Genomic DNA, 27,930 nt, shown 5'->3' on the forward strand with positions numbered 1-27,930 from the left:
ACATTAACCAATAGAGTAGTAGCAAAGAAGTTTACATCCCGGTTTAATGTATTGGTTAGATTCTTTTATGTGAGGTTTTGAAAAAGCCATACTATAATTGAAAGAATATTTGGGTTAATGAGAAGTTGAAGTTTGAGCCAGCAAAAAAAGATATTCAGAAACTAAGCCATCTTCTTATTTTGTCTTATTCACACGTGTCAGATACTGAACAGATCCAACAAGTGAAAGATGTGTCTGAAGCTCCCACGCTCGCATGGCGAATGGTCTAGACCTTTGAATTCGTTTAGCCAATCTCAATAAAGCATGAATACGCCGTCGTATTGTCTAGTTCAAATCAATCAGCAGCAATGCTGATGAAAAGTCTTCAGTTGTTGTCTTCCTCATCAATCCTCCGCTTTGCTTCTCGCAGCATCGCGTCTCTGTCTTCTTTACCCAGACGAAGAAATCGTGTCCGTACTCATAACCCTTCGTTTTATTGCCCTTTCCCGCCGGTTCTCTATAGACCCATTTCCTCAGGCAAGGTCTTAGCCATGGCGGATGAGACTACTTCTTCGTCGACCTCGTCAACGTCTCAGAAACATACCAACCGTTTAGCCGCTGAGCACAGTCCTTATCTTCTTCAACACGCACATAATCCGGTAATTAGTTCATCTCTCTCTCTTTTACGAATCAAAGTTTTCATCTTTTTTCACATAAGGATCCTATAGATAAAGGAAACACCTTTGGTTTTCAATTTAGGGAACTTTTGTTGCAATTAGTTAAGTCATAACTGGTTTAGATTGTACTTTTGGTTCTTAGCTCAAAAGCATGGAACTTTTTATTCTCTGGATTGATTTCATGGTTTAATGGCATCCATGGTTTATGTGAAATTAGGTTGATTGGTATCCATGGGGAGAAGAAGCTTTTGAAGAAGCAAGGAAGAGAGACGTGCCTATCTTCTTATCAAGTTGTTTACTTTATCCTTTATTATTCGTTTTTATTGATGCTGGATTAGATGTCCTTAGTTGCTTTACCTTTGTGAGACTAATATGGCTCCCTTTTGTTTTCAAAATCTTTTTTTTTTATATGGAATCTTGAAGTTGGATACAGTACCTGTCACTGGTGAGACTTTGAGTATATTTTTGGTTTTTGAGTTTGACATCTTCTTTTACTGAGTTGAAAAGGATTAAGAGTATGAATATACTGTTTAAATGATTAAGAGTATGATTCATACTGTATGAACTACAGAGTAAAAAACTCTAGATTTATTAGTATTATTACTGTTCTTTCCTCGTAGGTGTAATCCTAATAAAGATTTTAAGGAATTTGTAAATATAAGGTTGAGAAAACTTGTAGTCTAAGAACTCGAGTTCTTGTCTGGTATACAGAGAAGCACTGCAATTTTTCTAATTTGGGAATGTATGTTTCAGTACCGTTATCTCTTTTTTCAGGTGTCATGTTATGGAAGTTGAGTCATTTGAAGATGAAGAAGTTGCAAAACTCTTGAATTATTCGTTCGTTAGTATCAAGGTTAGTGTTTAAGGAGGAAATTTTTCTTCTGGATGTGGATTTTAAAATGATGTTCTGAGGCACAATTTTTGAGCTGAGTGTTGTTGAAATGCTTTGCCAACTTCTTGTTTAACATTCTGTGCAACAGGTTGATCGAGAGGAGCGGCCTGATGTCGATAAGGTATATTACTATCTACAGCCACTAGTCATATATTAACTAACTAGATTTCTTGAATAAACGCCCTTGGAATTTAAAATATCATTCATCTCTCTGAATTGAATGCTTAGTCTCAGAAATATCTTTTACATTTGTTCAATGATGCCGTGGTGGAATAAGTAGCTGTCTTACTTTGTTGGAGCATATCTGCGTGTTGGGTTAACTTAAGTGAGAGATGCAGAACCGTAGTAAACGTGTATTGAATTAGTCTAGCTGTATTAGTTTCTATATGGAAAAGGTAAATCTGGAGTTTCAGGGAGTTGACTTTGATGCTTTTATTTGGCACTTTTAGGTTTATATGTCGTTCGTCCAGGCTCTGTATGGTGGAGGAGGTTGGCCACTGTCTGTCTTCCTATCACCTGATTTAAAGCCGTTGATGGGTGGAACCTACTTTCCTCCAAATGACAATTATGGACGACCAGGATTCAAGACTCTCCTTAAGTAAGGAAACCCCTTATTGTACAGTAGCATTTGAGGCTCATACTGCTGCAATTGGTCTTGCTTTCTGTAAAGATTAGAGTATGTATGTAGAAAAATGGGCTCTTGGCGAAGACTATATAGTTGATTCGACAATATGTTTCTTTGGTTTGGTTCAGGAAGGTGAAAGATGCGTGGGACACTAAGAGGGATACACTTGTGAAGAGTGGTACGTATGCTATCGAAGAACTGTCAAAAGCTTTATCTGCAAATGCTGGAGCCGAAAAATTGTCAGATGAGATTTCTCGGACGGCTGTGAGTATATGTGCAAAACAAGTATGGTTCGACTCTTCTGTAATCTTTAAAACAATATGTCTGATTGACACATCAACATGAAAAGGTCTTCTAATACTGAGTGTTTGTGTTCAAGTTTTCTCGGAGCTATGATTCGGAATTCGGTGGGTTTGGATCTGCACCAAAGTTCCCGAGGCCTGTCGAGATCCAGCTGATGCTTTATCATTCCAAAAAGTTGAAGGAATCGGGGAAAACTAGCGAGGCTGATGAAAACCAAAGTATGATTTTATTCAGCTTACAAGGCATGGCAAATGGAGGGATGCATGATCACATTGGAGGCGGGTTTCATAGATACAGTGTTGATGAATGTTGGCACGGTGAGACTTCAAACAGTATCTTGTTGTATCAAGCAGATGATTGTCTTTTTTTTTTCCTGAAAGCATTTTGCTTCCTATTTGTCTGGTGCAGTTCCACATTTCGAGAAAATGCTGTATGATCAAGGGCAACTAGCCAACATCTACCTTGATGGTTTTATCATTACCAAGGATGTTATGTATTCTTATGTGGCAAGAGACATCCTTGATTATCTGAGAAGAGACATGATTGCACCTGAAGGTGGAATATTCTCAGCTGAAGACGCCGATAGCTTTGAATTCGAGGGGGCAAAGGGAAAGAAAGAAGGAGCTTTCTACATATGGACCAGCGATGAGGTTCTTCTCTCTGATATATTCACCAGTTGAATGAGCTTTCCCTTTGTATACCGACATTCTATTTATTGTTTGTGTGTTTTGTTTCAAGATTGATGAAGTCCTTGGGGAGAATGCAGATCTTTTCAAGGAGCATTACTATGTTAAGAAATCAGGTAACTGCGACCTTTCAAGCAGAAGTGACCCGCACAATGAATTCGCTGGGAGGAACGTGCTGATCGAAAGAAATGAGCTGTCTGCCATGGCATCAAAGTTTAGCATCTCCACTGAGAAGTATCAGGAGATTTTGGGTGAATGCCGAAGAAAGCTTTTCGATGTTAGACTGAAGCGACCTAAGCCGCATCTAGATGATAAGGTAAGAATCTTCTTGTAAATCTTTTGTTGTCTTCTTCTACTGTTTTTTTTTTTTCAGTTTTGTTTACATGTTTTATGATTTCTTTTATTAGATAATCGTCTCTTGGAACGGGCTTGTTATCTCGTCTTTCGCACGAGCTTCCAAGATTCTCAAGGCAGAGCCTGAAAGCACCAAATACTATTTCCCTGTGGTGAATAGTCAGGTAATGAATGCTACACCTCTCCATTTGTTATCTTCTCTTTATGGTTGATTTTGCTTATTTGGATTCTCATTTTACAGCCAGAGGATTACTTAGAAGTTGCAGAGAAAGCAGCTTTGTTTATCAGAGAGAATCTCTATGATGAGCAGTCTTGCAGATTACAACACAGTTATAGACAGGGACCATCCAAAGCTCCTGCCTTCTTAGACGATTATGCTTTCTTGATCTCTGGCTTGCTCGATCTTTATGAGAATGGAGGTGGGGTCACATGGCTTAAATGGGCCATTGAACTTCAAGAAACCCAGGCAAGTGAGATCCTTACTAGCTCAATTTGTTAGAGTCTGTACTTTTGGCTGTAACAGTGAAATGCATTTTTTAGGATGAGTTATATCTCGACCGAGAAGGAGGAGCATACTTCAATACTCAAGGACAAGACCCATCGGTTCTTCTCCGTGTAAAAGAAGATCACGATGGTGCAGAACCTTCAGGGAACTCTGTTTCTGCTATTAACCTTGTGAGACTAGCTTCCATAGTCGCCGGAGATAAAGCTGAATCCTACCTAAACACCGCACAGCGTCTCCTGGTAAACAAAACAAACAACTAACTCCATTTGATATTTATCGTTACGCATTGAGGCTCTTTAGTCGAAGGTTATTGATTAAGTCTCTTTGTTGTTTGTTTCTGCAGGCAGTCTTTGAGTTGAGGTTAAGGGAACTGGCGGTGGCAGTGCCGTTAATGTGCTGCGCTGCAGACATGATCTCTGTTCCATCGAGGAAACAAGTTGTTTTGGTTGGTTCTAAGTCTTGTGCAGAGCTTAACACCATGCTTTCTGCAGCACATTCAGTCTATGATCCTAATAAAACGGTAAGGTCTTAAAATAATCCAAACTTCCAGGTTTAAGATTTGTGATATTTGGCTGTTTTCACTGAGCAGGTGATTCACATAGATCCTTCGAGTTCTGATGAAATGGAGTTTTGGGAAGAGCATAACAGTAATGTAGCTGAGATGGCGAAGAAGAACAGAAACTCAGAGAAAGTGGTGGCTCTTGTTTGTCAAAACTTCACTTGTAGTCCTCCTGTCTTTGACTCTTCTGCTCTCACTCGCTTACTATCCAAGTGAGAGAAAACAAGAGGGTTCCATGTTTAATGAATGCTTGTGCTGTACGGAACAAATACAACGTTGTTCCTAAATAAAAAAAGAAGACTAAACCGGTTTTGGTATGAGATTTTTCTTTGGTTTAAAACGTAACCGGAAATAACCGGTTTGATGATTCCTTATCATATCATCTTTTATCTTCGGCGAAAGCTGAAAACTTTGATTCGATCGATCGCCGAAAATGGCGTCTCACTCATCGACTCTTTTCGCTTCTCCTTCTTCCTTCAATCTCTTATCCTCTCACCGTCTCAATCCTTCTCCGAAGTACTTCAACCTCCGCTTTCCTCGTCCCGTAAAGACACGACATTTCGATTTACGATGTTCTGTCTCAATCGAGAAAGAAGTTCCCGAAACCGAAAGACCTTTCACTTTCCTCAGAGACTCTGATGGTGGTGGTACTCAATCTTCTTCTTCTTCTTCTTCTTCGGTTAGGGCTCGTTTCGAGACAATGATAAGAACTGCTCAAGATAAAGTCTGTGAAGCTATTGAAGCAGTTGAAGGAGGTCCTAAATTCAAGGAAGATGTTTGGTCTCGACCAGGTGGAGGTGGTGGGATTAGCCGTGTTTTGCAAGATGGAAATGTATGGGAGAAAGCTGGAGTTAATGTCTCTGTGGTTTATGGTGTTATGCCTCCTGAAGCTTACAGAGCTGCTAAAGGCACCGCCACGTCTGATCAAAAACCAGGTCCAGTTCCGTTCTTTGCTGCTGGAATCAGCTCGGTATGTTCTCTCTCTATCTCACATTTGTTGGCATTGCTGTTGAATTTGGTCTTTGTATTCTTCGATTGAAGCTTGATCGCACATTCGTGTCATGTTCCAGGTTTTGCATCCTAAAAACCCTTTTGCTCCGACTCTGCATTTCAATTACCGTTATTTCGAGACTGATGCTCCAAAGGGTAAAAGCTTTTAGATTTCTCTTTGAGAATTGTAAAGTTTCAGTTTTTTTTGGTTGGATGAAGCATTTGATTGCTCTTGTAGATGTTCCTGGAGCTCCAAGGCAATGGTGGTTCGGTGGTGGGACTGATTTCACACCTGCTTACATCTTCGAAGAGGACGTCAAGCACTTTCACTCGGTCTTTAAACATGATCTCTTTTGTTCTTAAAGTTTGAAGCTTTGTGATTATGGAGTTGCTGACTGAAAAATATCTTTCTTTGTGTAGGTTCAAAAGCAAGCCTGCGACAAATTCGATCCGTCCTTCTACCCTCGGTTCAAGAAATGGTGTGATGACTACTTTTACATTAAGGTCTGCAGTTTTTTTTTAACGCCATTGCAATTGTCTTTGTGAGATCTTAGCACTTTGTGAAACTAAAGACCTTAGCTTTAGAGTTATGTATCAATCAATGTATGTGTAGGGATGGATTTAGAGCCTCACGGTTTGGTAAGGTTGACATTGTGATAAGTTGTCACATATTGTTTGAAAGTACTAAGAAAGTTAATGGTCTTGCCTGCAGCACCGGAACGAGAGGAGAGGGCTAGGAGGGATATTTTTTGATGATTTGAATGACTTTGATCAGGAGATGCTTCTGTCATTTGCCACTGGTAGTGACCAAGATCAAAGCTTGTGATATCTTGTCTTTATAAACTTCCTTCTTGGCTTATTTGAATTCTGAGGTAATTTTTGCAGAATGTGCAAGCTCAGTGATACCAGCATATATACCCATAATAGAGAAACGCAAAGATACACCATTCAACGATCAGCATAAGGCGTGGCAACAACTGAGAAGGGGGCGATATGTTGAGTTCAACTTGGTAATTAGATACTACTAGCTTTTTTTTTTTTTCTTTCTGTTTGATATCTCTTGTAACCACTTGTTATGGTTTGTTACTGATGGTGAAAAATAAAGGTTTATGACCGCGGAACAACATTTGGTCTGAAGACAGGAGGGCGAATTGAGAGTATTCTTGTCTCTCTTCCGCTATCTGCAAGATGGGAATATGACCATGTAAAGTTCCCTATCATGTTATCCACATCAAGAAACTAAAACCTTGATTCATATTTGCTACAAAAACCAAAACCAAGTACTAATGGTTTGTTGTGGATGCAGAAACCAGAAGAAGGAACCGAGGAATGGAAGCTATTGGATGCTTGTATAAATCCAAAAGAGTGGCTTTAGTTGATATTAATTGTGGTTATTCCACCATTAGCTCTTTTCGTTCATTTTTGTCTTTAAAGCCTTCAAAGGGTAAGAGGCTAATGAAGCGTGAGTGGGAAAGAGAATGTGTAATTTGGTGTCATCTCATCATGAGTTACTGACAAACGAAGGTCATGATGAGTGATGATGGAGTATATAGTACCAATCGTGATGATGATGATAAAAAGTAGTAGTAGTAGTAAACTTTAACAAAAAAAATTTACTGACAGTTAAAAAGCATGAGTCTGAAATAAGAGCCGTTGGCTCAAGGAATCGAGCCTCTCGATGCACGCACGCACGCATGCGCGTGATTATAAGTGAAGCCACTTGCTCTGCTCGGTAAATGTTAACGAGGAGGAACAAAAACAACACTCCTCTCTTATTATTAGTGATAACATTGAATCTGATGATTTGATTTTCTTTAGTTAAAAAAAAAACACGTTTCAAGTTTCAACCAATGGGGTCTTGTGTTAGGTTAAACATTTTAGGATTAAGTATACGTCACTGTCTCCCATTTGTCCTAATCCAAGAAACGCCCGTGATTTTCAAACCTCCCCAAAAAACGTGGTCGTTTTCCATGTCTCTAGTGGCGACAAAGAAACAACTTAGTCCCCGGATACACACACATACAAATACATGGTGTACTAGTGCATACACTACACTACAGTGACTACCCTACACAACTTACAAGATACTTCCTCTGTTTCAAAATATAAGATGTTTTGGAGAAGTTTGGTGTTTCATAATATAGGATGTTTTCAAATTTCAATGCAATTTTTAGATTAGTTTAGTATTTTATATTATGCAGTATTGTTTCTGATTGGTTGAACTTGTTAAAAGCGAAGATTTCTTAATTTGCGTGCTTTGCTTAAAATATTCTATATTTTGAAACGGAGGGGGTATTTTTTAAAATTTAACCAAACCAAACGCAAAGATATTTTTTATTGTGTGTTACACAATTGACGTCACATCTGCCATATCTAATCCATGTCTGCAACACAAAAACAAAAAATTGAATTCCCCCAAAAAGTGAGGAGAGAGAGAGAGAGAGATAAAGACTGTGTACCAATCAATATCTTTTTTTTTGTATGAGAGAGAAGAAGTAAAGATTTTTAAAATGTGAGCCTCTCTCTGACACCAAAGGAGCCAAATGTATAGCTGGATCCAATCGAATGCAATGAAAACATCTTAGCTGTAAAATGGTCCCATCTCTCTTCTTCTCTTTTCTTCTACATTATTACACCCCCCAAAGAATCAAATTATACTATTCACTTATCTCTCTCTCTCTAGAAAAAGCAATAAAGTCTCTATTTTTGTGCTCAAAGAGAGTTTTTTATTTAGACAGAGAAGCATAAATTCTTGTCCTCTGTGTAGTACAAAAGTGGAGCCCCACTGAGTTAGTGATGCCTCTCACCACAGTAACGGCTACATTTCCCAACTCTTTTATCTCTCTTGTTTTGAGTGATATTTTTTCTATCTTTACGAAGATGGGTTTTTTTGTCCACTTATTACTGTCCTGAATCACACGTCGAATCCAACGTGGCCTCTCTCTCCACTGTCTGCCAGCTCACTCACACTCAACTCACTCACCCTCCCCGCCTTTATAAAGCCTTACCTCTCTCTCTTGTCTCCTTCATTGCGTCTTGTAAGTGTGTGTGATAGACTGTAGACTGAAGTTTTTAATTAAGAGAGAGAGAGAATAGGATAAAATTTTTAAAATGGTGGGTATGGATTGGTTTAAGTGTGTGATGATAATGATGATGGTGTGGGTTCTCTTTTGTGGTGAAGCTGTTTCAGCAGCTAAGTTCGAGGAGCTTTACCGCTCAAGCTGGGCTATGGATCATTGTGTCAACGAAGGCGAAGTCACAAAACTCAAGCTTGACAATTTCTCTGGTACGTATAAACAAACCCATCTCTGTTTTTTTGCTCTGTTTTGTTTTGTGGGTTCATCAAGATTCAAGATTGATGATGTTTGATTGCTTTTTTCAGGAGCTGGGTTTGAATCTAGAAACAAATACTTGTTTGGTAAAGTCTCTATCCAGATCAAGCTCGTCGAGGGTGACTCAGCAGGAACCGTCACTGCTTTCTACGTATGCTCTGTTTTTATTGAACCTAGATGATTGTTTTATTATGTCTCAAATCTTGAACTGTTTTTACAATGTTTTTCAGATGTCTTCCGATGGTCCTAACCACAACGAATTCGACTTCGAGTTTTTGGGGAACTCCACCGGTGAGCCTTATCTAGTCCAGACCAACGTATACGTGAATGGAGTAGGAAACAGAGAACAAAGACTCGGTCTTTGGTTCGATCCCACCACCGAGTTTCACACTTACTCAATCCTCTGGAGTAAACGCAGTGTTGTGTAAGTTCTTTTAAAACAAAGTCTCTACCTTTCTTATCAATAATGAGATTAAGCATCCGTACTAATGACCCCTTTTGTTTAATTGCGAAAACAGATTCATGGTAGATGAAACTCCAATCAGAGTCCACAAGAATCTTGAAGATAAAGGTATCCCATTTGCTAAAGACCAAGCAATGGGAGTATACAGCTCGATTTGGAATGCAGATGATTGGGCTACTCAAGGAGGACTTGTCAAAACTGATTGGAGTCACGCTCCTTTCGTTGCTTCTTACAAAGAATTCCAAATCGATGCTTGTGAGATTCCGATGACTTCTGATCTAAGCAAGTGTAACGGAGACCAGAAGTTTTGGTGGGATGAGCCAACTGTGTCTGAGCTAAGCCTTCATCAGAATCATCAGCTTATTTGGGTTCGAGCTAATCATATGATTTATGATTATTGTTATGATGCTACTAGGTTTCCTGTTACTCCTCTTGAGTGCCAACACCATCGTCATTTGTAGTTTAGTCTAGTAAGAAATTTGGATCAAGAGAACGAACATGTTGTGGCTCTTTGATGATTCTGTTGTTATGTATAAATAATCAATTTTCTATTGATTTCGATGAATCTTTAATTTGGTCTTTTTAACAGAACTTGCGAGATTTGTGGAAACTAACTCTACGCACTTATCGTTATAGTTACGATATTAAGGGTTTGGTTTGTTTTGAATGTTTCAAACCCTAATTACGAACCATAAACAAAAATGCAAAAGCTTTGATTAAGAAACACTCTTTTTAACAATGGAGACAAGATCTGTGAAGCGGAGGAAGAAGAAGAGAGAAGAAGCAAATGTACAAGAGATTATCAAAGTAGATAGAATCAGTGACCTTCCTGATTCTCTCCTTCATCAGATTCTGCTTCTGCTTCCTCTTATATCCGCAGCGAAGACAAGCTCACTTTCGAAAAGATGGAGATCTCTCTTCCTCTCATTGCCTGATCTTGATTTCACCACCATTAGCGACCTTGGCAAACCAAAATCTTTCTCTTCTAACTCCATTTACAAAGTGCTATCTCTTCGTAACCACCGTGATTCCAATAACAATCTTAGATCACTTCGTTTTCGTGCTACCGTCACATTCACAAGTCTCAATTCCTTGATTCGTTTAGCTGTTACTCATCAGGTTCAAGATCTTGACATTGAAGTCACTACAAAGGACTACTTTAACTTCCCTCGTTGGATTGTGACCTCTCAAGATTTAAGAGCTTTGAGTCTGAAATCAGCTTACCCTGGTTTTAGATTACCTACATCATCATCAATCCTTGGAGGGTTTCAAAAACTTACTTCACTCTCTTTATCTCTTTTGATTCTAGACAACCAACCTCGTCTCTCAGATTTCTTCACTGATCCAAGCTTTCCTCTTTTAGAGAAACTAACCCTTGAAAGTTGCTTTGGACTCAAGGAACTTAAGGTTAGTTGCCGTCTTCTCCAAGAGTTTTCTCTAAAGAACTCTTTACAGCTTGAGGGCTTAGAGGTTTCGTGTAGTAAGCTTCAGAAACTAAAGGTTGTGAATTGCTTCCTAACATACTCAGAAAAGAGCTTTGTGAAGATCAACACACCGAATCTCAAAACTTTCCTTTGGAATTTAAACGCAGTCACTACTAGTTTTCATTTCTTGGACAAGTTGGTTTGTCTGAGAAAAGCTTTCGTTAAAGTGTTTTGGCTTCATCAACATCTCAATTCACAGACACAGAGCTTATTTACTCTCTTGTCAGGTCTCTGTAATTCCTATAAACTACAACTTGGAAACCAATCCGTAGAGGTATATATAAATACACACTTGCACATACTTACACCTTTTTCTTCTGCAGTTTGCTCTTTTGCTTCACATTTTTACTACTGTTGTGACAGATTTTGTCAAGCAAGAAGGGACTATTAAAGAATCATCTTCTACCGTTTCACAACATGAGATCCTTGGAACTGCAAACGCATTTCAACAGACACAATGTTCAAACACTGTCATGTCTGTTCAAGAGCTGTCCACTGCTAAATATACTTATCCTCAAAATCATTAATGACCAAACAAGTGAAAGAAGGGTAGGTATTGAAAGAAAGAAAGCTTCCTTTAGTCTATCTCGGTTTTAAACAGAATTGTCTCTGATGTTGCTTATGTTTTCAGCAATGGAATAAGGATTTGTGGGATAGGTCTAACTCAGAGATTCAGTACTGGGAGTCTCAAACCTATGAATTGGAATCTTTCTTGAACCACTTGGAATTTGTGGAGATTCACGGATTCTTAGAGTGTGAGAACGAAATGAGCCTCGCAATGTTTCTGTTGAGACATGGAAAGGCTTTGATCAAGATGACTCTTCGATCTAGTTACCTCTGTAGAGACTCTCTCCGGAGACAAATGTTAAGGTCACAGCTAACGGGATTCTCCATGGCTTCTTCTAAAGCCAAAATCTCATTCCAATGACAGTTTCTGCATAATCTATGTTTCAGGACTCAGTTCATTAGCTATTACAGTTTTTTTTTTCTATTGAAATCTTATGCTTATTGACAAGAAATACAAAAAAAAAAGTAGCTACTGGCTCAAATGAATGTTTAGAGCTATTATTATCTTCCATCTTCAAGAGTTATGGTCAGCTCATTTTCAGAGCAAGTTTCTGGCTTGATTTATGAAGAAGCTTTGCTTGATGAAGGGCAACGTCTAAGGACAAAAGCCGGTGGTCTTGGATTTGGAAGAGTAGCAGCTTCGCTGCTTCCGAGCATGAAAACAACATTTGACATTGTAGGACGATCACTAGGATCTTCTTGTACACAAAGCAGTCCTACGTTCAAGCACTTTAGGAATTCCTCGGTTTGGCATGTTTCTTGTAAAGCATGATCCAATAACTCAATCCCTCTTTCTGCTTTCCAGAGATCCCACGCCTGCACAATTATATATGTGTTTCTCGGTCAAGTTTTTAAACAAGTAATGTGCATAACAAGTTATAAACCTCAGATCAGATCTCTCACATGGCCTAGAAGGCTTAAAGATTTCTCAGGTTCATAAAACCCGGTGTTACGCTTCCCGCTGATAGTTTCAATCACAACCACGCCGAAACTAAATACGTCTGATTTGAATGAGAAGAGACCTTCTAGAGCATACTCTGGAGACATGTATCCACTGCGATACAAAGACACCAAAAAGTTTTAAATAAATGCCAAAGAATGGACTGTCAAGGCTAATTGACGTGTTAAGAACTTACTAGGTTCTAACAACTCGATTAGTATTGGCTGAAGTTTCACTGCCTCCAAATATTCTAGCCAAACCAAAGTCAGAAATCTTGGGATTCATGTCCTCATCTAACAGAATGTTGCTTGTTTTCAGATCCCTGTGGATGATTCTCAGTCTAGAGTCTTGATGTAGATAAAGAAGTCCCCGGGCGATTCCTAAAATGATATTATACCGCATTTTCCAATCTAATCGCTGGCACTGCTTCCGGTCTGACCAAGAAGATCTTTTGTATTAAGAACTGAACTGAAGAATAAGTTATTAAAGAAGAGACAAAAAGGCTATCTGCTTACCAAAAATGAAGAAGTCTAAGCTCTTGTGTGGCATGTATTCATACAGTAACAGTTTTTCTTCTCCAGCAACACAGTAACCAAGAAGTCGAACAAGATTCCGGTGTTGGAGCTTGGCAATCAAAACCACTTCATTCTTGAATTCCTCCAGTCCTTGACCGGAGCAGCGAGATAGCCTCTTCACGGCAATCTCTTGATCTCCAGGAAACATGCCCTGAGTCACACAAGCCACAAATATATTAAGTATCTACTACTAAAGAGACTAAAATTAAAATCAGATCAAAAGATGAAAAACACATTTCAACCTTATAAACCGGTCCAAACCCTCCTTGGCCTAGCTTGTTTGCATTTGAGAAGTTGGATGTTGCAAATAGAATGGTCTCGAGCTCAAAAGAAGGAACATCTATGCCTTGACTATCATCTTGTTTGAACCTTCCCGATTCAATCAAATCTTTGATATGTCTCTCACTATCACATAAATGAACTCCTCTTGGTATGCTTCCTAGTTCCTTGTTTACTTTTCTTCTTTGTAAGTACACATAAGAAGCAGTGCTTGACAGAACAACCAGAATGGCTGCACTTGTAAAAGTCACCACAACGATCAAAACCACCGGTGTTTTAGCTTCCCCGTCTCTTCCACGAGCTCGTTCTACATGAGAGCCTTCATTTAAAAAACTGATACATCTTTCCACTACAATTTTGAAATGAGTTTTGTCGTCATAACTTTACCTTGCGTGCAGTTTAGACTGAATCCATCCCACTTAAAATCATGATTGCAGAAGCACCGCTTCTTCCCGTCTCCAGATTTACTGCAAGATGAATTAGGCCAGTCTTTACAGTCTTTAGATAAAGAACAAGTTGGCTCAAGCGGAGGATCCCAACGAATCTCAAGTTCAGTTCCACCAGTAACCATGTCTGCATTGCACTTCCCCGTGAGATGAAAAGGCGAAGATAGCTTTAACTCTGATATTCTCCCCATATGATTTTCAGTAGTACTGCAGTTTACTACTGCATCTTTTATTTTGATTAAGAATCTGTGAGTATCCGGATTAATACTTGTAACATTGTATGAGCTGTTAGATCCTTTGAAAATGACTTGACCAGTCGACATATTGCAGTTGAAACTAAGGTAGCTACTGTCGCCACATTCAGGAGCCGTGCTCAAAGGATAAGGAATAATATTTGTGCCACAGGTCACACAATCTCTACTGGTCGACTCTGCAGAATTTAACCATCAACAGTTATATATCCTAATGCATTTTGAAAAGCATTTTCATATGTTTTGAAAACAATAGAGATTGTTTACCTATATCGGGAACTGCGACGCGAATGAATACGTTGCGGCTACCTAAATAGCCTTCCTTGAGGTTGTTGAGATCTTCCAACCAAATCCAGCACTTGGTATTGCTTTGAAGTGTATCAACTTCCTCATATGAGTAAGCTTGGCATTGACAATTGTTCAAACACTCTGCTCTGCATTCTTTTTCATTATGTGCATCGAATTGTGAATCAGGACTTCCTACTTCAACCACACTCAGATTCAAGAACATGTCTCCCACCATAACACCTTCTTTACCACATATCCTTGACTCTCTGGAACATCCACCAGAAAAATCTCCCTTGACCCATTTCTCAAGGAAATTAGGCCTAAAACCTGGCAAACACTTGCACATTTCCTCGTTCTTGCTGTTACAGCTACCGAAATTTCCACAAGCATTGTAGACAATACATTCATCTCTAGGCTCAGCCCAAATCTGTGCCCAGAACTTTCCTCCGTCTAAGCTGAAGTACTGAGCTTGACCAGTGGAGCTCATGGTAAACCTTGTATTGGTATACAAAGATGTAAAGAGAGGAGGCACAGAGGCATTGTGCACAGTCACAGTCTCTGTGAAATTGGAAAGAAAGTAAGAAATTGCATAAGGCATCTCGTCGGATCCTATGAATTTACCTGAAATTCCTGATTTCCAGTATCTCATTGATCTTTTCCAAATGATGAACTGCTTGTCTTCTTCTTGATCCATCTCAAAGGTGAAATTTCCAGGTGATGGATCGTTGAAGCTCCTCCATGATGATAAAGTCATGTTTTCATCCATGCTCATCCCTGGGAGAAACGTATCGGTAGGATTCTGAAAACTTTGCCAAACCACATTTGCTTCATCTCCATCTCTCATCAACACAAGATTACCATTATCCATCAGCTTTACCGTTCTTTGAACAGAGACTGGGGAAGGTTGAACATTGGTGTCCCAATACACTCTTCCCTTTGAATCAGTAACTTCAAGATTTCCATCTTTAGAGATAGTGAAAATGCCGGAATGGCCAAGAACCGGAGATTCACGATTTGCAACCCAGACAACAGTCAGTGGATGTAAATCGTAGAACCAAATTCCTAAGTACCTTCTTTCATTGGAGCTTCCATTAGGAGTGAAGAACCCAAGCTCGAATCTCTGACCAGCTGAAACAAGAGTGTCTCCGTGGCTGTCATTGATCAATGTTGAACCTTTGAACAATGTTGTGAAGTCTTGAACTGCAACAAAGCAATCTAATCGACAAACATGCAGCAAAAACAGATAGAAGTAGACAGAAAAACTCATCCTCTGACCAGTACTGACCATGTCTTATTCATCTGGTATCTCCATTATGTCTTCTTAAGAACCCAAAATGCCTCCAAAGAAGAAAAGAAAAAGGTTTGCCTCAACGTCAACGAAAGACCCACCTGAAAAGTAAATATGTGGAACGCAGCTAATCATGTGTTTTAAGATGTTTCCAAGAAAAAACAGAACAAGTCTCACTTGAGCATCTGAACCAAAAGCCATATAAAAGTAGTAGTTACTACTTTAAGCTCACTTAGCCACTGTATGTAGATACACATGTGATCAATTCACGCAGTGTGCCAACTTTTTCGGCGATGGATCTATAAATAGTTAAAAAGGATCCAACTTTTTTTTGTATTGTTTTACAGTAAAGACAAAGAAGGTACCTAAAGGTGAATTATTGGAAAAAGGGGACAATGGTGCTGAAGAAGTCAATCTTTTGTCCCTTATTGGTGCTTTTGAAAGAGTGGAGATTGACCCTGCCAACTTTCTTCCGGAACTTTTTGAGAGATTCGAGGAGTTTTGACAAACACAGGACTCTTGTCTTTGATAAAAAAATGTATTGATTCAAAACGCGTACAAGATAGCTTCAGCTCTGATTAAACAAAGAGAGTTGTAACCAGGTCACTATGAGACATTACTGTTCAAAGTAGATTCACAAACATTAATCGGGTTTCACACTGAAACAACTTTGTCCTGTGCCTTGTTTGTTTATTCCTCTGGATGTTACATAGAGGTTATAGTAGTTTCAAGTTCCTAGATGAAATCCCTTCGTTCACAGATATTGTGTATAACCTTCTTCTTTATGAGAGTTGGATCGGTTCACCACAGAGATTCTCTAACTCCTCTTCCAGGAGTTTATGCAACTTTGCTTCAGTTCGCCGGTAAATCCACGCATTAGCATCACGGTCCCAATCGAATCTAGAAGGCCCACTGCACCAAAACAATACAAAAACAAGGAAGAATAAAGATAAACATCAATGTGAATCTAAGATGAACATCAATGTGAATCTAAGATGAACATCAATGTGAATCTAAGATGTTGCTGCACAAAGCCAAGAGCATCAATATAAAGTCATACACAGTTTCATTTCTCCACAGATTACAAATACAATAACCAGAAGATACAGCAGAACATGATGATCCAGATGTGAAATTCCATTTAGACATCTAAAGTTAGCAGCTTTCAAGAGGAAAGCAAGAATCAATCTTCACCTGTGAGGTAAAGATTGATGTGCAAGCAAAAAGCCAAGAGAAACAAATAATATAAATTCATAAAAGGTTTCATTTCTCCACAGATTATGAGTATACAATAACCAAAGATACAGCAGAACATGATGATCCAGATGCCAAATTCCATTTAGACATCTAAAGTTAGCAACTTTCAAGAGGAAAAGCAAGAATCAGTCTTTACCTCACAGGTGAAGACATCCAGATTTGTCGATTTGGAGTTTGCTTATTCAGCACATATGTGCCTAACGATCCAAGCTTAAGGGTAAGAACTTCATTCTATAGGAAAACATCAAAACAACTGACTTTAATAAGCACACATGGACTTCAAAACTAGGAACAAGATCTTAAATGCTTAAAAAGAGTTTATCTTTACCCCATAGTCAATGTCGAAACCATCAATCTGAACATCATCACCATAATCCTGAACCACAATCATGTAAGTATACACATAGTATAAGCTACAGCAAGAAGGTCATTTACAGTAAAGGCTCCAGCTTTATTTTAAATACCTCAATTTTCGCAAGAAGGTCATTTATAGTGAAGTTAGCTAATTTGTGAAACTCATCCTCCTGCAAAACCGAACTGTTTTCTTCTTCCCGTTTGTTACAAAAATTTTCATGAAATTAGCGAAATCAGATTCAAAAAATGAGGAATTTAAAGTACCTGTAATCGACAGAAGCAGGACCTTGAGAAGAGGAGAAGCTTCTTGTAGTTGAATAATCATTGCGGATTCGAGATCCTATTCGCCCGAAGGAATCCAACGGCTTTAAGGAATCTTGAATCAGATTGCTTGAAAATCTTACGCCATTGCTACGGAGAAGGGTTGGAGAAAGCTTGAGAAACCTCGGCAATTTTCGTAGAAACCTTGAAGCTGTAGCCATGGCTGCTTCCGTCCCAACAAAAAAAAAAAAAAACATTCGACGCCTCTCTCTTCTTCTTATTCTTTCCTTGTCCAATTTAGGCCCATTAAGGCCCAAATTGTCGTCCTCTCTTACTCTACATACCCGTATCAAGTCGTTCTCGTTCCGGTTTACCAGAATCAGTCCGGTTTACTGAAATCAGTCCGGTTTTGTAAAGAGACTTGTCTGCAAAGATGAGTTTTTCTTTTCTTCTTCTTCTCCTCGAATGAGAAAATCAGAATTTTGAAGAAAGAAAATAAAAATCTGGTTTTTAAGGGTTGATTAGGTTTTGTTCAATCTCTGGGAATTCTCAATTTGACTTATGAACTCAGGTATAATTTCGTTTCTTCATCTTCTTTCAATTGTTTTCTTCTTGTTTCCTGCGAGTTTACGTGAGAGAATAGTTTTTAAATGATCCCCGAGTTCGTTAAATTACAATGCAGCTCCCATGGCATTGGAAAGTTTGAGCCTTTTTTTTTTTTAAATGATGGTGTTTATATTATCAAAGCTAAGAAATTTCGAAGCTTTCGTTCGTTTTGATTGGGTTTAGAGGTGTATTTTGGCTGATATGAGAGAAGAAAGGTCATAATTGCTGAAAATTAAACCCCTTTTTTATGTGAAACTTGTGTAGATTTTGTTACCTCAATTGCCAAACTACTTACAGCATTTCTGGAAACACAAAGCATTATTCAATTGTGTCCATGCGTTACATATCTTTGGTTGTTTGATAGAGAAAGGAAGGTGTCCAAGTTTCACCATTTTTAAATGTGCTCTTTCTTGACAGATTCAGGCGAGGCACCCGCTGATGGGGATAAAGCGTCTACAGAAAACAGCAAAAAACGGAAGCTTAAGACTCCTATCCAAGTTATGACGCTGGAGAATTTCTACAATGGTAATTTATGGCTTTGTTATTTGCATATGTTCCTTTATGCCAAGGTTTATATATGTGCTTTACATGTGTGTGATTTGTTTTTTGTTCTACAGAGCATAAGTATCCAACGGAAGAAATGAAGGGTAAGTTGGCAGAGGAAATAGGATTAACTGAGAAGCAAGTTTCTGGTTGGTTCTGTCATAGAAGGTTAAAAGACAAACGTTCTGTGAAAGAAGATGGGACCAACATCGGGAGCCAAGATAGGTCAAGCATTGTTCTTCAGGATCGTGGAAGCGGGCTTCGACAGGATTCATGTGGTAGCACTAAGCAAACGGATTATTGGAACACGAAACCTAGGGAAGTTGAAAGTCAAAGGCTTTATGGGGGATCTTACATGGGAAATGCTGATGGTGAAGATAGTACATCTTCTGAACGTAGCTCATCATTACACAAGAATCTTGTCTCTAGCAAAGATGGAATCCGCGATGTGGAAAGTTCTAGATATGTTACGCATAATGACGTTATCCAGCATCCTCATGTTATGAGAAGCTATGAGTATAAGAAGCCTTCGGGATACTTGAAAGTGAAGAGAGCGAGTGAGAATGTTTCTATCACAGCTGTAAAGAGACAATTAGGAAGACAATACCAAGAGGATGGTCCACCTCTGGGGATTCAATTTGATCCTCTTCCTCCTGGTGCATTTGAGCCTCAAACTAATGCTATAGTTCAAGGTGAGTCATGATAAAATCTTTCAACTTTACCTTAGATCTTTTGGTTAATGATGTTATGAGTATTGAGTGAGTGCTTCAGAAAAAGCTAAAATCATCTTCTTCGTGTGTCAGATTGTGAATGCCTTTACCCATGTCCAGTCGGATTTGATTGCTTTTTCTATCAACTGTTTTGTCAGAGCCAATCTATGTTGGGAATCAAAGACGGCCTCACCCTCCACATTTACTTGGAACGAGGAAGAGCTTTAATCCTGGTCCTGTAAGTGAACTTTTAGAAGCTTTCTTCTTATATATTACACACCCATAGAGATAAGAAACTAGAATATAAATCTGCCTTCACATTCTCTGAGGTATTAATATTGTATTCTAATACTTTTCTGTATCTCTCTATAGAGCTATGAGTTAACTCGTAAACTGAAGATGCATTCGCCAGATCCAGATTCGGAGGAGGAGGAGGAGGATGATGACAACATAATGATTGGAATGGAGCCTGGTCTAAGAGACAGAAAGAGTCTTGGGGAACCAAGACTGAAATCCCCTTCTCCCAGTTTCTATAATACTGTCCCTAACCACAAACCCTTTCAAGAGACATTCAATGGTTCACCACGAGAACTCCCGGTAACTAACAACAAGAAGGGTCGAATAAGCTCCAAAAGTTGGGCTGAAGGTTCGAGAAACAATATGATTGCCAACTTCGATAATCTTCCTGGAAACAATATTAAAACCAATCAAACTCATAATTACGATAAAAAGATTTTCAACGGTGGACACAAGACCGGATATCTAACTAAATCTTCAAAGCTGTTGCCTCCGAGTAGAAGCCGATCCCCTGACTCTATAGATAGAGGTCCATCTTCTGTGATGGTAAATATTTCTCTAAGAGTTCCATGTCTATTAGGCTCCTTTTATGCCCTTTTTATGGAAATATGAGTTGTGTGTTTGTGTGATATCTCTTTCTAAAGGCGGGAAAGTTTCACGGAGAGAGGAATCAAACGATTACACATAGAGAGAAATTGCATTCGACTGATGAACCGCTGGTGAGTTTGATGGTTAAACTATTTAACGAAGTGTGAAGGCTCTGCCAAGTTCTTGGTCTGACTTTTTTAAACACTTGTTAATAGGTTACAAAGCGAGTGAAAGATGGCTATCTTCAGCAAGATTATGCACCAAAATCATCATACAGCGAGATTCTAGAAAGAGAAGGCCAGATAAATGGGTTAGTAAAACCATTGTAAATGCATTTTTGTTGTCCCAAAGAGAGATCAGATTGGCTTATTATATATACCCTACTTTTATATCTTTGTAGGTCTGGCGTGGAATTGGCCTCTAGTTTAAGTGGGGACGATGATGAGACAGACGAATCTAGTAGCTCTTCTATGGATTGAGTTTAAGGTACAAAAGCGAAGATTAGGAGATTCCGGTTTGTATAGATATATGATGAAACCGGTTTAGGATGTGAAAAGAAAAAGTTACATGGTGTAATTTGGTAAAAGAAAAGTTAGAGCTCCCTTCATTTTGGTAACTAATATATATGGTCCCCAAAGAGAGAACACAGCGTGACCAGCATTGAGCAGTAATCTAATGGCCGTTACCTGTTTGACAGGATTGATCGAGTTTGTGTATTACAAAATAAACAAAAGCAAGGCCCATTTATTATTTTAAAAAGCTCAAATTAGGCCCAAAATATTTTTTGATAAGCCGGTTTAGAAGGACTATTAAGAATAAAAAATAAAAACGAGTGACTAGGAGTTTTTCGTCACATGAGAAAAAATCAGAGCCGTTGACTAGTTTTGTGGGTGTTACAATTTTTTGATTCGGCCAAAAAAGGTTCCTTTTTAGGGTTAGCGTAGCTTTGCCTCAAAGTTTGAAGATAATAACTTTTTTTTTGTTTTGGTTTCTCTGCAAAAACTGATTTTGAATCTTTTCGCTTAATCAATCAATCAATCCTCTCTCAATCCGTTTCCTCTGTGGTGAGAATCTCTTTCTTCTTCTTCTTCTTCGTCTCTCTCTCTGTCTGTCTCTATCTATCCCGATTCCACTGTTCTCCGATTCTGTGTGTATGTTCTGACGACGGTTACGTATCTGATGCTATATTTATCACTCGTTCGTGTTTCGTTATTGCGGATTTTCTTGTTGTTCTGTGAACTTGTTGACCTTAATTTCGTGCAACGGTTGTTGATTTGATTTTTGTCGGTATGTCTTAAAAAGTTGATCTTTATGTATAATATGTTTTTCCTTTTTCTTTGCTCTATAACCTTTTTGTTCCAACATCGTGTTTTGTAATCTGAATTGCAAGATCTTAGCTTTGTGTTAAAAAAATTTGATCTTTTTTTGTTTCATCAGGTGGGTGACGTAACTCTAATTGGGGAATTCAAAAGGAGTGGGCTTTCTTAAGCTCGAAAACAATTGTTCTTCACTCTGGCCGCTTCTGCAAAGACGTGTGCTTCTCGCACCTCTGCGCAGGTGTGGGGTGGCCTTGAAGTGGTGACTTCACTCTCTCTTCCAAGGATTTCTCTAGCATCAATCATTTGGAGACTCCGTCGTGTTTCTGAGGGTCTTACCCTTGATTACGGCTAACGTTACTACGCCCGCCCACATGAACCTCTAAAAGCTTACAGCAACCTTCTCTTATTTGTGCCAAAAAAAATAAAAAAAAGAAAAAACATAACTTGATCTTTTTTGTTCTAGTTGTGGTTGTAAATTAAAGAACGGTTTTTTTTGTGGTTTGGTTTTGGTTTTTTTTTTGTTTGTGTTGGTTTTAACGGGTGATGTAGTTCGATGTTATTAAGTTTGACACAATGGTCAGGTTTTCATGCTTCAACGCTCACATCAACCGCCATAAACCTAAGGTAAGTTGTAGCATCGTCGCCTTTTTGTCTTTAGAACGGTTGTATTACATTCTCAGGACAAGATTGCTTTGTTCGATAAGAGAAAGCTAATCTGTTCCTATGTTCTGGTGATGCAGAAATCTGTTGAAGGGTTTTCAGAACGACTGATCAGAGAAGATGGGTCTAAATCGAAAGGACTGAGCTCAATCTTATTTGGGAGAAACATTGCTTCTGCTAGTGAAAACAGCAAGCCAGCTGCTGGTTCTGCTGCTGTTGAGCGTGTTTGGAAATCTGAGGAAATTAAGCCCAGTGGCATTCTTGAGCATGAGATTGGGGCACAGCAGGTACAGCAACTAAAAAAGAGTCAGTCTCATGGAAATGAACTATACTTGGATGGGAGGGATGCCACAGAGAATGGAACAGATGATGGAACTGATCGGATTACTTCTCCGAATTCTCTTGAACAACAGTCTCATGAGGCAGGGAGCAGCAAGCGTGTAGAAGGAAGTCCTAATTTGCATGAGAAAGCTCCTCCAGCTTCAGTTTCTGCTTACCAGGGTTCCAATCAAGCACTCAATGGATCTATCTTCTCGGTTGGAGATCTTCATCATACTGATAAAGACAGCCGTCAGCTCGATGATACCTCCTTATATGGTGAGCAGATGGACAACTCAAACAGCCAAACACCTCATGGTTCACCTTTGATGGTGAGGTCGAACTCAATGCCTAATATTGCTGACTCTGCGTCAGAGAAATCTTCAGCTTTCAAATATTCTTCTCATCACTCTAGATCCTCCGATGACCTCCGAGCTCTAGAAATGCGCCAAACAGATAAATCTGTCCATGAGACTGATGAAGAGGTTAAGCAAGAGCAAGAGCAAGATCGGGACTATGATATGCATAAATCTGGAGATGACAACAACAAGGAAAATCTCAGGGAAGATGGATATGATGATGCATATGATTATTCTTCTTTGGCTAAAGATTGGATAGTACCACCTACAGATGAGCTAAATTTAACGAAGTTCCTTGAAGGAGAGACATCAAACCAGCAAGCAGAATATCCAGTAAAGGATTCTAAGTTCAAGCGTATTGAGGATTGGGTCAATGACCTGCAGCATGTAAACTTGTCTGAGGAAGCTGATGAGATAACAGGGTATGACGATGAGTTGCCAAGAGAAGCTGTCGTGTTGAATGAGCCGGCAACAGCATCTGCTAAAGTAGATGCCATCAAGTTAACTCCTGGAATGGAAGCTGCGAAAAAGTATATATCCTCTCTAAGTGCATCTGCAACCACAGCCCAGCTAGTTAGTCATGGCCTGGTTGTGATACCATTCCTCAGTGCATTTGTTGGTCTGAGAGTTCTCAATCTCTCAGGAAATGCAATAGGTAGCTATATTTTCCCCTTTTGCTAATCTTCTTCACACACTGATTTTTTTTATAATTTTGTTGCTTCTATTTTACTGATCTCAATACATTTTCCAGTTAGGATAACCGCTGGTGCTCTTCCTCGAGGACTACATGCATTGAATTTGTCGAAGAACAGCATCTCGGTGATTGAGGGCCTACGTGAACTCACTCGGCTACGAGTATTAGATTTGAGTTACAACCGTATACTGAGACTTGGTCATGGTATGGCCTGGACCTTTGCTCATCTACATTCTCTACTTATCTGCTTTTATATGAAAACCATGTTTGATGTATAATGTATTTCACTTTTCTTTCCTCTTTGTTGACTTAGGTCTGGCTTCTTGTTCCTCTCTGAAGGAACTATACCTAGCTGGGAACAAAATCAGCGAAATTGAGGGTCTTCATCGCCTCTTGAAGTTGACGGTCTTGGATTTACGCTTTAATAAGTTTTCAACCACCAAGTGTCTTGGTCAGCTGGCTGCAAATTACAGTTCTCTTCAGGCTATAAGCTTGGAAGGTAACCCTGCACAGAAGAATGTTGGTGATGAACAGCTGAGAAAATACCTTTTGGGGCTCCTTCCAAATTTGGTATACTATAACAGACAAGGCACTAAAGATGCTCGTCTCGGTACGAGCTCTCATCAGCTGGACCGAGGTCTCAGGTCAGAGCTCAAAAACAGTAGCCGGAAGAGTAGCCATGGTGCATCCAGTTCTCACAAACCTGGATCCTCCACAGCTCGTAAATCATCAGCTTTGCCAAAAAGGTCAAAGGAGAGAAGCAGCCGTCTACCACCTGTGGGACACAAAGTATCTCCAGCTGCTTACGAGAGTTATTATCACGTTGCTACTGGCGATAGATTGTCTAGTCTGAGGTCTGATCTCTCTATGCGAAGAAGTCGAAGTGAAGGAACTCTCGGACCTATCTGATCACTTGGACCGTATATGGATCTGTTGTTCTCTTCCGTTGGCTGCGATTTCCTTTGCTGAGGTAAACAATGAAGATGCTATATATACATATATAATATCTTCTTCCCTTTTATGTCATCATCTTCAGCTTTGTGTTTTGTTGTTGTTGTGCATTATCAATTTTACATCAGAAGCTTTTGATTCTTTCTTTTAGCTTCTCAATAAATGTCTGAAATTGGAAACCATGTTATACATTCTTTACAGCACTGTCTGAGATATATTGCAAACAGACTTTTGTGAATCTGTCGTCTCTTTGAGAAAAAATCTTGAACGTGTTGTTATGTCTAGCAGAAAGTCCAATCGGTTTTCGGTACAATTTTGGGTTTGGGTAAACCGGATGGTCATCTCTAATGTTGGAATTTGTTTCTACTAATGGGCTTGACTTGTTCTTATATGGGTTAGTAGTAATATGGGAGGGATTGATTTACACAGTAGGGGAGCAAAAGCAATTGAATGATTTGAAAGACTGTAAAAAAAAGTGGTCCAGAGGGGGTATCATATTGCCTGCCTGCGTGCCTGCAACAGAGATACTGGCAACTGGATCCATATAACTCGGATAACGAAGTCTCATAAGACAAAATCTTATTCCTGTGTAGTAAATTGAATCCTACATTTTTCACTCGTGACCACCATTATTCAATATATAGATTGATATAACATAAACCATAGGTTATATATACTAGACAAGAACAATATTTATTGATTATTCCTCTCACCCCCACCCCAAGTGAAACAACTTTTTACTCCAACAAACCAAAACTGTAAAATACAGAACATGATATAGATTAAGTAGTAGACAGGTAGATAGATAACTACTACAGATTTGATTATTTTGAGTTTTGTGTGTGTTTTGTGGTCCAAAGGAACAAGAAATGGAACGGAACCCGAGATTTCGTCTTTGATCATTCATCACTACTCTCTCTTGTCTTCCCATGGCTTATTATGAATGAAGCAGAAGATGAAGGATGGAGAAAGGAAAGAAGCAAGTGTCGTTTTCATATAGGGGACCAGAAGAAGTGGTTCGTTTTTTAAGTAGCCAAGTGATATTGAATCATCTGGGGTTATGTTTGACCATAAACCGCCTTTTTCAGCTTAACATCGACGAGTAATACTACTAGTCTTCCTCCTCTTAGGTGAGGAAGCTATGATTGTGATGCTCTTATCGCTTTCACAGCTCGAGAATTGCTGATCAAGCACATTTACTGCTGTCTCATTGCTTCCTTCGTTTTCTTCAACTATATGATCTCTCTCTTGTATTGCTTTGTAACACTCCATTAACTCATCCTGCAAAACATGTTTAATGCCTCGCTCAGCATCGACATGAGATCATTTTTTTTACTTTCGGTAAATAACTTTAATTACCTTATTTACATATGTGCATTGGCAGATTCTGTTACTGAAACATGGAAACTGTAGAGGACAGAGCTGGAAAGAAGCAAAGAGAAGTGCTGCCCCTGCAACCACCGATGGTTTAAACTCGAGGAATCTTATATCTGCATTGTTTTTTTCAAACAAGAGTTTTAGACACATTCATGAGAGACGTGATTTGTGACTGAAGAAAACAGTCAGTTTAGTTTATACCTTGTTGAAGATTGAAAGTGAGATCAATGGCTTGAGATTTGAGGGAATGTTTTGTTACTAAAGAATCTTCTTCTTTGAGCTCAAAGAGACTGATGAAAAAGGCGAAAAAGGAGAAAGGAGTAACAGAGCGCATTCTCCATTTAAGAGCTCCTAAAACGACATTCTCCATTCTCTCTATCATCTGAGCATAAAAAAACTCACCTTCTTCCACCTGAAAAAATTCACAGTGAGACACAAAAAAAAAAACATTCACAATGTAAAAGATTCTTCAGTCTTTTTAAAAGTTACCGGAAGATGAGAAACAGACATGTCTGGCTTCCTCATTTTGGCAGACAAAGAGACACAAGAAAGAGAGATAAGCTTGAGAATCCAGGGCTTTGGTTGCTGTTTTTAACATATAATAAAGAAACATGTTTAAGTCAAATTCTAAGATGACACAGATTCTGTCGGAAGATACTGTTTTTTGTTTACCGGCATATCTTCACTAGACAAGAACCTATCTAGATAATTCACAGCAAGATACGTCAGAGATGGGTCGTCGAATTTTCTTGAATACTGCGATTCATTTTTCCAAATAAAGTTTAGTTTTTTTCAGAAAATTACAGAGTAAAGTTAGAATCTTGAGAAGAAAGAACCTGAATGATTGAAGAAATGGAGTGGTTTCGATTAGAGAGAAGAAAAGCAGAGGACTTGAGGGTATGGAAGTAATGAGAAGAAGGCATGTGTTGAAACTCGACGAGGAACAAAGAGTGTGGTAAAGTTTCATCGTCTGTGTCGTCGTCGTTTGATGAGTTACTGTGGTGAGAAGAATGTGAGAGCGGGTGCTCAAGATGAAACTCCATTTTTGAATCTATTTTGATTTGATGATGAGTCTCTCAAGCTTCCTCCTTTATTGTGTTAGAAGAAGAAGAAGAAGAAGAAGAAGATGAACCAGAGAGAGACAGAGAGACAATTAAAAGAGAGAAGTTGTCTTTATTGCGACTCAGAGAGAGAGAGATGGTTTTGGTCTTTTGAGGGATATTTTACTCATTTATTTATTATCATCACTTCGGGTAATTAACTTATGATATTATTATGATTATGGTCTCTTTATAATTATTCGATTTTTTTTCTCATTAATAAGAGTTAGTAGATTCTAACAAAGATAAATTTAAATCTTTTTCAACTTAAAGTAGATTCTTCTTTCTAGGTTTTATTATAGATTAAAAAAACTTATCAAAAATTATCTGTATTAATATTATCTGTTTGCATTATAACCATATACTACATATGCAAGTTTTAGAAAACAAAAAATGTTTTAAAAATATATTTTTTAAGTTTTATATGCTTTTTTATAAGTTAATGATGATAAATCATAAACTTCAAAAAGAAAATTGAATATTAGTAATTTAGAGTTATAAAACAATTGTAAATCTCAAAAGTTACTTTGGGGGTGTATTTTCAACTTGACGTTTAAAGTTATTCGTGTAAAATTTAAAAATCCTATGTCATTGAATCATGATTTTAAAAAGTTTCATAAAATCCACGGTTATTGAACTAATAATTTAAAATTTATCTTAAAATCCACTATTATTCAAAACAGTTTGTGGGTTTAAACTTTAATAATTTTTAGGGATTTTGGGAGATGATTCTTTAGTTAAAAATACAGAAATCCAAATTTCATGGTTTTAGATGGGATTTGAAAGTTTTTTACAATAAATCATATCAACTTCCCTAAAATCATCAAAATTATTTAAAATCTCATAAAAACTAAAATCCATCAGATTGAATATACACCTCTAAAAGTCATGTGGGTGTGGAAGTTTCAGAGACCTAGTTATTTATAGAATTATAAAGCAATTTTAAATATAGCTACATTTTATTAAAGTTTAAATCATCTATATATATATATATATAGTTTAGAACATGATGCACATAGCTTATTTTCTATGAATTTAGTAAATACCAAACCT

The 27,930-nt window shown here is 38.4% G+C and overlaps 9 protein-coding genes across 18 annotated transcripts; 6 read left to right on the top strand and 3 right to left on the bottom strand.

The window, feature by feature from the left end:
• The first annotated feature begins 35 nt into the window (after nucleotides 1-35).
• On the top strand, nucleotides 36-4,897 carry LOC104715002 (uncharacterized). Of its 3 annotated transcripts, XM_010432464.3 has the most exons (15): nucleotides 128-638; nucleotides 874-946; nucleotides 1,080-1,101; nucleotides 1,431-1,509; nucleotides 1,637-1,669; nucleotides 1,998-2,146; nucleotides 2,302-2,458; nucleotides 2,553-2,793; nucleotides 2,885-3,126; nucleotides 3,215-3,478; nucleotides 3,570-3,680; nucleotides 3,758-3,982; nucleotides 4,057-4,260; nucleotides 4,365-4,541; nucleotides 4,611-4,897. In XM_010432464.3, the coding sequence occupies exons 1-15, from the start codon at nucleotides 348-350 to the stop codon at nucleotides 4,794-4,796; spliced, it is 2,454 nt and encodes an 817-aa protein (XP_010430766.1). In that variant the 5' UTR covers nucleotides 128-347; the 3' UTR covers nucleotides 4,797-4,897. The 3 variants fall into 3 exon arrangements, with proteins under 3 accessions (XP_087321174.1, XP_010430766.1, XP_087321185.1); XM_087465048.1 differs by lacking the exon at nucleotides 1,080-1,101 and having other exon boundaries at nucleotides 36-638; nucleotides 874-972; XM_087465059.1 differs by lacking the exon at nucleotides 1,080-1,101.
• On the top strand, nucleotides 4,805-7,726 carry LOC104715012 (coproporphyrinogen-III oxidase 1, chloroplastic). Its single transcript, XM_010432473.3, has 9 exons — nucleotides 4,805-5,550; nucleotides 5,651-5,726; nucleotides 5,809-5,903; nucleotides 5,991-6,074; nucleotides 6,283-6,370; nucleotides 6,456-6,580; nucleotides 6,676-6,774; nucleotides 6,877-7,150; nucleotides 7,681-7,726. Exons 1-8 carry the CDS (start codon nucleotides 5,014-5,016, stop codon nucleotides 6,943-6,945), a joined length of 1,173 nt encoding a protein of 390 aa, XP_010430775.1. The 5' UTR covers nucleotides 4,805-5,013; the 3' UTR covers nucleotides 6,946-7,150; nucleotides 7,681-7,726.
• A 503-nt stretch (nucleotides 7,727-8,229) lies between these two features.
• On the top strand, nucleotides 8,230-9,930 carry LOC104715017 (xyloglucan endotransglucosylase/hydrolase protein 9). Its single transcript, XM_087465111.1, has 4 exons — nucleotides 8,230-8,856; nucleotides 8,953-9,053; nucleotides 9,133-9,326; nucleotides 9,421-9,930. Exons 1-4 carry the CDS (start codon nucleotides 8,682-8,684, stop codon nucleotides 9,824-9,826), a joined length of 876 nt encoding a protein of 291 aa, XP_087321237.1. The 5' UTR covers nucleotides 8,230-8,681; the 3' UTR covers nucleotides 9,827-9,930.
• A 137-nt stretch (nucleotides 9,931-10,067) lies between these two features.
• LOC104715043 (putative F-box/FBD/LRR-repeat protein At4g03220) lies at nucleotides 10,068-11,918 on the top strand. The gene is made up of 3 exons (XM_010432497.3): nucleotides 10,068-11,123; nucleotides 11,213-11,398; nucleotides 11,481-11,918. The coding sequence occupies exons 1-3, from the start codon at nucleotides 10,104-10,106 to the stop codon at nucleotides 11,775-11,777; spliced, it is 1,503 nt and encodes a 500-aa protein (XP_010430799.1). The 5' UTR covers nucleotides 10,068-10,103; the 3' UTR covers nucleotides 11,778-11,918.
• On the bottom strand, nucleotides 11,736-15,988 carry LOC104715038 (G-type lectin S-receptor-like serine/threonine-protein kinase At4g03230). 3 transcript variants are annotated; one of them, XM_087465022.1, is made up of 9 exons: nucleotides 15,849-15,988; nucleotides 15,481-15,584; nucleotides 14,175-15,395; nucleotides 13,598-14,086; nucleotides 13,174-13,517; nucleotides 12,872-13,082; nucleotides 12,553-12,790; nucleotides 12,320-12,470; nucleotides 11,736-12,232 (listed from the first exon to the last, which is right to left on the bottom strand). In XM_087465022.1, exons 3-9 carry the CDS (start codon nucleotides 15,061-15,063, stop codon nucleotides 11,978-11,980), a joined length of 2,577 nt encoding a protein of 858 aa, XP_087321148.1. In that variant the 5' UTR covers nucleotides 15,064-15,395; nucleotides 15,481-15,584; nucleotides 15,849-15,988; the 3' UTR covers nucleotides 11,736-11,977. The 3 variants fall into 3 exon arrangements, with proteins under 3 accessions (XP_087321148.1, XP_019089127.2, XP_087321152.1); XM_019233582.2 differs by having other exon boundaries at nucleotides 14,175-15,584; XM_087465026.1 differs by lacking the exons at nucleotides 15,481-15,584; nucleotides 15,849-15,988 and having other exon boundaries at nucleotides 14,175-14,689; nucleotides 14,817-15,395.
• Nucleotides 15,989-16,002: 14 nt separating this feature from the next.
• On the bottom strand, nucleotides 16,003-17,664 carry LOC104715034 (frataxin, mitochondrial). The gene is made up of 5 exons (XM_010432490.3): nucleotides 17,359-17,664; nucleotides 17,205-17,277; nucleotides 17,069-17,116; nucleotides 16,877-16,971; nucleotides 16,003-16,395 (listed from the first exon to the last, which is right to left on the bottom strand). The coding sequence occupies exons 1-5, from the start codon at nucleotides 17,610-17,612 to the stop codon at nucleotides 16,266-16,268; spliced, it is 600 nt and encodes a 199-aa protein (XP_010430792.2). The 5' UTR covers nucleotides 17,613-17,664; the 3' UTR covers nucleotides 16,003-16,265.
• A 53-nt stretch (nucleotides 17,665-17,717) lies between these two features.
• On the top strand, nucleotides 17,718-20,800 carry LOC104715048 (uncharacterized). 2 transcript variants are annotated; one of them, XM_010432501.3, is made up of 8 exons: nucleotides 17,718-17,926; nucleotides 18,379-18,486; nucleotides 18,579-19,196; nucleotides 19,373-19,452; nucleotides 19,587-20,057; nucleotides 20,156-20,230; nucleotides 20,315-20,409; nucleotides 20,500-20,800. In XM_010432501.3, exons 1-8 carry the CDS (start codon nucleotides 17,917-17,919, stop codon nucleotides 20,576-20,578), a joined length of 1,536 nt encoding a protein of 511 aa, XP_010430803.1. In that variant the 5' UTR covers nucleotides 17,718-17,916; the 3' UTR covers nucleotides 20,579-20,800. The 2 variants fall into 2 exon arrangements, 1 of the variants encoding a protein (XP_010430803.1); XR_015566097.1 differs by having other exon boundaries at nucleotides 17,793-17,926; nucleotides 19,308-19,452.
• Nucleotides 20,801-20,921: 121 nt separating this feature from the next.
• Nucleotides 20,922-26,040, top strand: LOC104715052 (uncharacterized). Of its 5 annotated transcripts, XR_015566090.1 has the most exons (7): nucleotides 20,938-21,163; nucleotides 21,537-22,042; nucleotides 22,159-23,410; nucleotides 23,507-23,653; nucleotides 23,763-24,419; nucleotides 25,261-25,530; nucleotides 25,785-26,040. XR_015566090.1 is itself a non-coding variant. In XM_010432506.2 (5 exons), the coding sequence occupies exons 2-5, from the start codon at nucleotides 21,992-21,994 to the stop codon at nucleotides 24,356-24,358; spliced, it is 2,046 nt and encodes a 681-aa protein (XP_010430808.1). In that variant the 5' UTR covers nucleotides 20,922-21,163; nucleotides 21,537-21,991; the 3' UTR covers nucleotides 24,359-24,638. The 5 variants fall into 5 exon arrangements, 2 of the variants coding, with proteins under 2 accessions (XP_010430808.1, XP_010430813.1); XR_015566089.1 differs by lacking the exon at nucleotides 25,261-25,530; XR_015566091.1 differs by lacking the exon at nucleotides 25,261-25,530 and having other exon boundaries at nucleotides 20,967-21,386.
• LOC104715062 (putative cyclin-D6-1) lies at nucleotides 25,075-27,041 on the bottom strand. The gene is made up of 6 exons (XM_010432517.3): nucleotides 26,614-27,041; nucleotides 26,450-26,533; nucleotides 26,267-26,362; nucleotides 25,979-26,189; nucleotides 25,760-25,890; nucleotides 25,075-25,681 (listed from the first exon to the last, which is right to left on the bottom strand). The coding sequence occupies exons 1-6, from the start codon at nucleotides 26,818-26,820 to the stop codon at nucleotides 25,490-25,492; spliced, it is 921 nt and encodes a 306-aa protein (XP_010430819.1). The 5' UTR covers nucleotides 26,821-27,041; the 3' UTR covers nucleotides 25,075-25,489.
• Between the last annotated feature and the right edge of the window lie 889 nt (nucleotides 27,042-27,930).

The sequence above is a fragment of the Camelina sativa genome, chromosome 2 (assembly GCF_030686135.1).
Source record: "Camelina sativa cultivar CO46 ecotype springtype chromosome 2, ASM3068613v1".
Taxonomy (NCBI): Eukaryota; Viridiplantae; Streptophyta; class Magnoliopsida; order Brassicales; family Brassicaceae; genus Camelina; species Camelina sativa.

Bases quoted from the DNA above. Each gene is read 5' to 3' on its own strand.
- LOC104715002 (XM_010432464.3), top strand. From the start codon at position 348: ATGCTGATGAAAAGTCTTCAGTTGTTGTCTTCCTCATCAATCCTCCGC. The intron at 1,670-1,997 runs GTATATTACTAT...TGGCACTTTTAG, and splicing joins AGCGGCCTGATGTCGATAAG to GTTTATATGTCGTTCGTCCA. The intron at 2,794-2,884 runs GTGAGACTTCAA...TGTCTGGTGCAG, and splicing joins TGTTGATGAATGTTGGCACG to TTCCACATTTCGAGAAAATG.
- LOC104715012 (XM_010432473.3), top strand. From the start codon at position 5,014: ATGGCGTCTCACTCATCGACTCTTTTCGCTTCTCCTTCTTCCTTCAAT. The intron at 5,727-5,808 runs GTAAAAGCTTTT...TTGCTCTTGTAG, and splicing joins CGAGACTGATGCTCCAAAGG to ATGTTCCTGGAGCTCCAAGG. The intron at 5,904-5,990 runs GTCTTTAAACAT...TTCTTTGTGTAG, and splicing joins ACGTCAAGCACTTTCACTCG to GTTCAAAAGCAAGCCTGCGA.
- LOC104715017 (XM_087465111.1), top strand. From the start codon at position 8,682: ATGGTGGGTATGGATTGGTTTAAGTGTGTGATGATAATGATGATGGTG. The intron at 9,054-9,132 runs GTATGCTCTGTT...AATGTTTTTCAG, and splicing joins GAACCGTCACTGCTTTCTAC to ATGTCTTCCGATGGTCCTAA. The intron at 9,327-9,420 runs GTAAGTTCTTTT...TTGCGAAAACAG, and splicing joins TGGAGTAAACGCAGTGTTGT to ATTCATGGTAGATGAAACTC.
- LOC104715043 (XM_010432497.3), top strand. From the start codon at position 10,104: ATGGAGACAAGATCTGTGAAGCGGAGGAAGAAGAAGAGAGAAGAAGCA. The intron at 11,124-11,212 runs GTATATATAAAT...CTGTTGTGACAG, and splicing joins TTGGAAACCAATCCGTAGAG to ATTTTGTCAAGCAAGAAGGG. The intron at 11,399-11,480 runs GTAGGTATTGAA...TTATGTTTTCAG, and splicing joins ACCAAACAAGTGAAAGAAGG to CAATGGAATAAGGATTTGTG.
- LOC104715038 (XM_019233582.2), bottom strand. From the start codon at position 15,483: ATGGTCAGTACTGGTCAGAGGATGAGTTTTTCTGTCTACTTCTATCTG. The intron at 13,518-13,597 runs GTAAAGTTATGA...GCTCTCATGTAG, and splicing joins CAGTCTAAACTGCACGCAAG to AACGAGCTCGTGGAAGAGAC. The intron at 13,083-13,173 runs GTTGAAATGTGT...TGTGTGACTCAG, and splicing joins GGTTTGGACCGGTTTATAAG to GGCATGTTTCCTGGAGATCA.
- LOC104715034 (XM_010432490.3), bottom strand. From the start codon at position 17,612: ATGTTTTTTTTTTTTTTTGTTGGGACGGAAGCAGCCATGGCTACAGCT. The intron at 17,278-17,358 runs GTACTTTAAATT...AGAAGAAAACAG, and splicing joins CCTGCTTCTGTCGATTACAG to TTCGGTTTTGCAGGAGGATG. The intron at 17,117-17,204 runs GTATTTAAAATA...ATTGTGGTTCAG, and splicing joins ACCTTCTTGCGAAAATTGAG to GATTATGGTGATGATGTTCA.
- LOC104715048 (XM_010432501.3), top strand. The intron at 19,453-19,586 runs GTAAGTGAACTT...ATCTCTCTATAG, and splicing joins AGAGCTTTAATCCTGGTCCT to AGCTATGAGTTAACTCGTAA. The intron at 20,231-20,314 runs GTGAGTTTGATG...ACTTGTTAATAG, and splicing joins ATTCGACTGATGAACCGCTG to GTTACAAAGCGAGTGAAAGA.
- LOC104715052 (XM_010432506.2), top strand. From the start codon at position 21,992: ATGGTCAGGTTTTCATGCTTCAACGCTCACATCAACCGCCATAAACCT. The intron at 23,411-23,506 runs GTAGCTATATTT...TACATTTTCCAG, and splicing joins TCTCTCAGGAAATGCAATAG to TTAGGATAACCGCTGGTGCT. The intron at 23,654-23,762 runs GTATGGCCTGGA...TTGTTGACTTAG, and splicing joins TATACTGAGACTTGGTCATG to GTCTGGCTTCTTGTTCCTCT.
- LOC104715062 (XM_010432517.3), bottom strand. From the start codon at position 26,820: ATGGAGTTTCATCTTGAGCACCCGCTCTCACATTCTTCTCACCACAGT. The intron at 26,190-26,266 runs GTAACTTTTAAA...GAATTTTTTCAG, and splicing joins TGTCTGTTTCTCATCTTCCG to GTGGAAGAAGGTGAGTTTTT. The intron at 25,682-25,759 runs GTAATTAAAGTT...CATGTTTTGCAG, and splicing joins AATGCACATATGTAAATAAG to GATGAGTTAATGGAGTGTTA.